Source organism: Austrofundulus limnaeus, unplaced genomic scaffold, assembly GCF_001266775.1.
Source record: "Austrofundulus limnaeus strain Quisiro unplaced genomic scaffold, Austrofundulus_limnaeus-1.0 Scaffold1476, whole genome shotgun sequence".
Lineage (NCBI taxonomy): Eukaryota > Metazoa > Chordata > Actinopteri > Cyprinodontiformes > Rivulidae > Austrofundulus > Austrofundulus limnaeus.
The window spans coordinates 25098-26765 of NW_013953878.1; the positions used below are offsets into that span (position 1 = coordinate 25098).

General features: G+C 38.5%; 2 protein-coding genes across 2 annotated transcripts in view; both read left to right on the top strand.

Annotated features, from left to right (window-relative positions):
* Positions 1–1668, top strand: part of LOC106535512 (solute carrier family 22 member 2) — a gene marked incomplete at its 3' end in the record, with an annotated part of 39321 nt that overhangs the window by 24853 nt on the left and 12800 nt on the right.
* LOC106535513 (solute carrier family 22 member 2) overlaps positions 939–1668 on the top strand; it is a 15250-nt gene continuing 14520 nt past the window's right edge. The window contains exon 1 of the mRNA XM_014032529.1: positions 939–1170. Within this exon, the coding sequence (XP_013887983.1) occupies positions 1077–1170 (94 nt within the window). The 5' untranslated portion in view covers positions 939–1076. The remainder of the gene's footprint in view (positions 1171–1668) is intronic.

Sequence of the window (1668 nt, forward strand, 5' to 3'; positions counted from 1 at the left end):
GCTGACAAATCTGCAGCAACTGTGTGATGCCATCATGTCACCATGGACCAGACTCTCTGAGGAATGTTTCCAGCACCTTGTTGCATCTATGCCACAAAGGATTAAAGCAGTTCTGAAGGCAAAAGGGGGTCCAACCCGGTACTAGCAAGCTGTACTTAATGAAGTGGCCAGTGAGTGTATGATGCTTTTAAATCCTTCCTTTTCACATGTAAATCTCTATAAAGTGGAACTACAATGCTTTGGTCTGATTTCTTCCTTATTCTAACTTCACAGCTCCTCTTTTGCCTCTTTCCTGCTGTGTGTCTCAAAGCAGCTCATTTTGTTACTGTTCGTTTAAGACGCTTCAAGCCCCGCCCCTCCTCCAGCTTCCAGACCGGTCCATTCCGGTTTACGTTTTCTAGCTTGCACAAACATTTTATTTGCGATTTAAATAAAAGATGTCAGCAACAGAAGACTTTATTTATCCGCCACAGATAATATGATGTAATAGAAAATAAAAAAACTGAACAGACTACTCAGACCCAAACAGAATAAAGATATGTTTGCAGCACAAGGAGTGACTAAATTGAACTTTTCTGCCTCCTAGTGACTCCAAATCCACAGTAAAATATATTTAACAGTTAAAAAAAGGGATTTTGCAGGATATGTCTCCTTTAAGTGTAATGATTCCAGTGTTTTGTGTTTTTGCTGTTCAGGATGGTTGGGAGTATCACGATGAAGGCAGGAAGTCGTTGGTCTCAGAGGTGAGAAGATAAAGCTGCTCTTCTCTCAGCTTCTGGTTTCTTTTACTTCACATTTTTTATTTAATGTTTTTTTTCTCRTTCCAGTTTAATTTGGTGTGTTCAGATGGTTGGTTGGTGGATTTGTTCCAGTCCAGTCTGAATGTGGGTTTCCTCGTCGGGAGCTTTGCTTTTGGATATTTAGCTGATAGGTGGGGCGGAGAGTTTATTAAAAACAACAGAACTGCCTCCAGTTATTGTCAAATTTAAAATAAGTCTGTTTTCTCTCTCCTCAGGTTTGGCAGGAGGAAGAGTCTTCTCCTGTCCAATCTGATCAATTTTGTTTCAGGAATTGCGATGGCKGTTGTTCCAAACTACGTGTCCGTCCTGGTGCTCAGGGCCATGTTCGGCTTCAGCATCAAAGGGGGCTGGATGACCGCATACGTCCAACGTAAAAATGACCACCCACGCTTATTAAAACACAACTCATWTCTAAATATTCTAATTATTCAGCTTAAACAATTAAACCCTCTTTCAGTTCAAAGTTATCAGAGCATATTTAAAGTGGTCTGGTCTCTACCACGTTCTAAAATATTCTAATCTCAATTACGTGAACAAAACTGCACATCAGATGCCACTGTGTCATCATTTTTTAAAGTAAACACCAGTTGTGAGCACAGTTTTCTTAAAGCACTAATAGGGGAACTAATTTCTTGATTAGTGCTTTAGGGCTTTTGCTATTTTTAAAAATCATTAGTGATTTAGCACTTGCTAAATTTATGGGCTAAATTTAGAAATGCTAACTGAGGTCTTTAAATGTTATTGATCTATGTGGTGCCGTTTGTAAAGTTAGACAGTCGAAAAATTACCACCAATATTTTTGTTTTGTTTAGCCTTTTATAAGAATAAAAGAACAGATTTATTTTTCAAAGTCAGTTTTTCACCATAT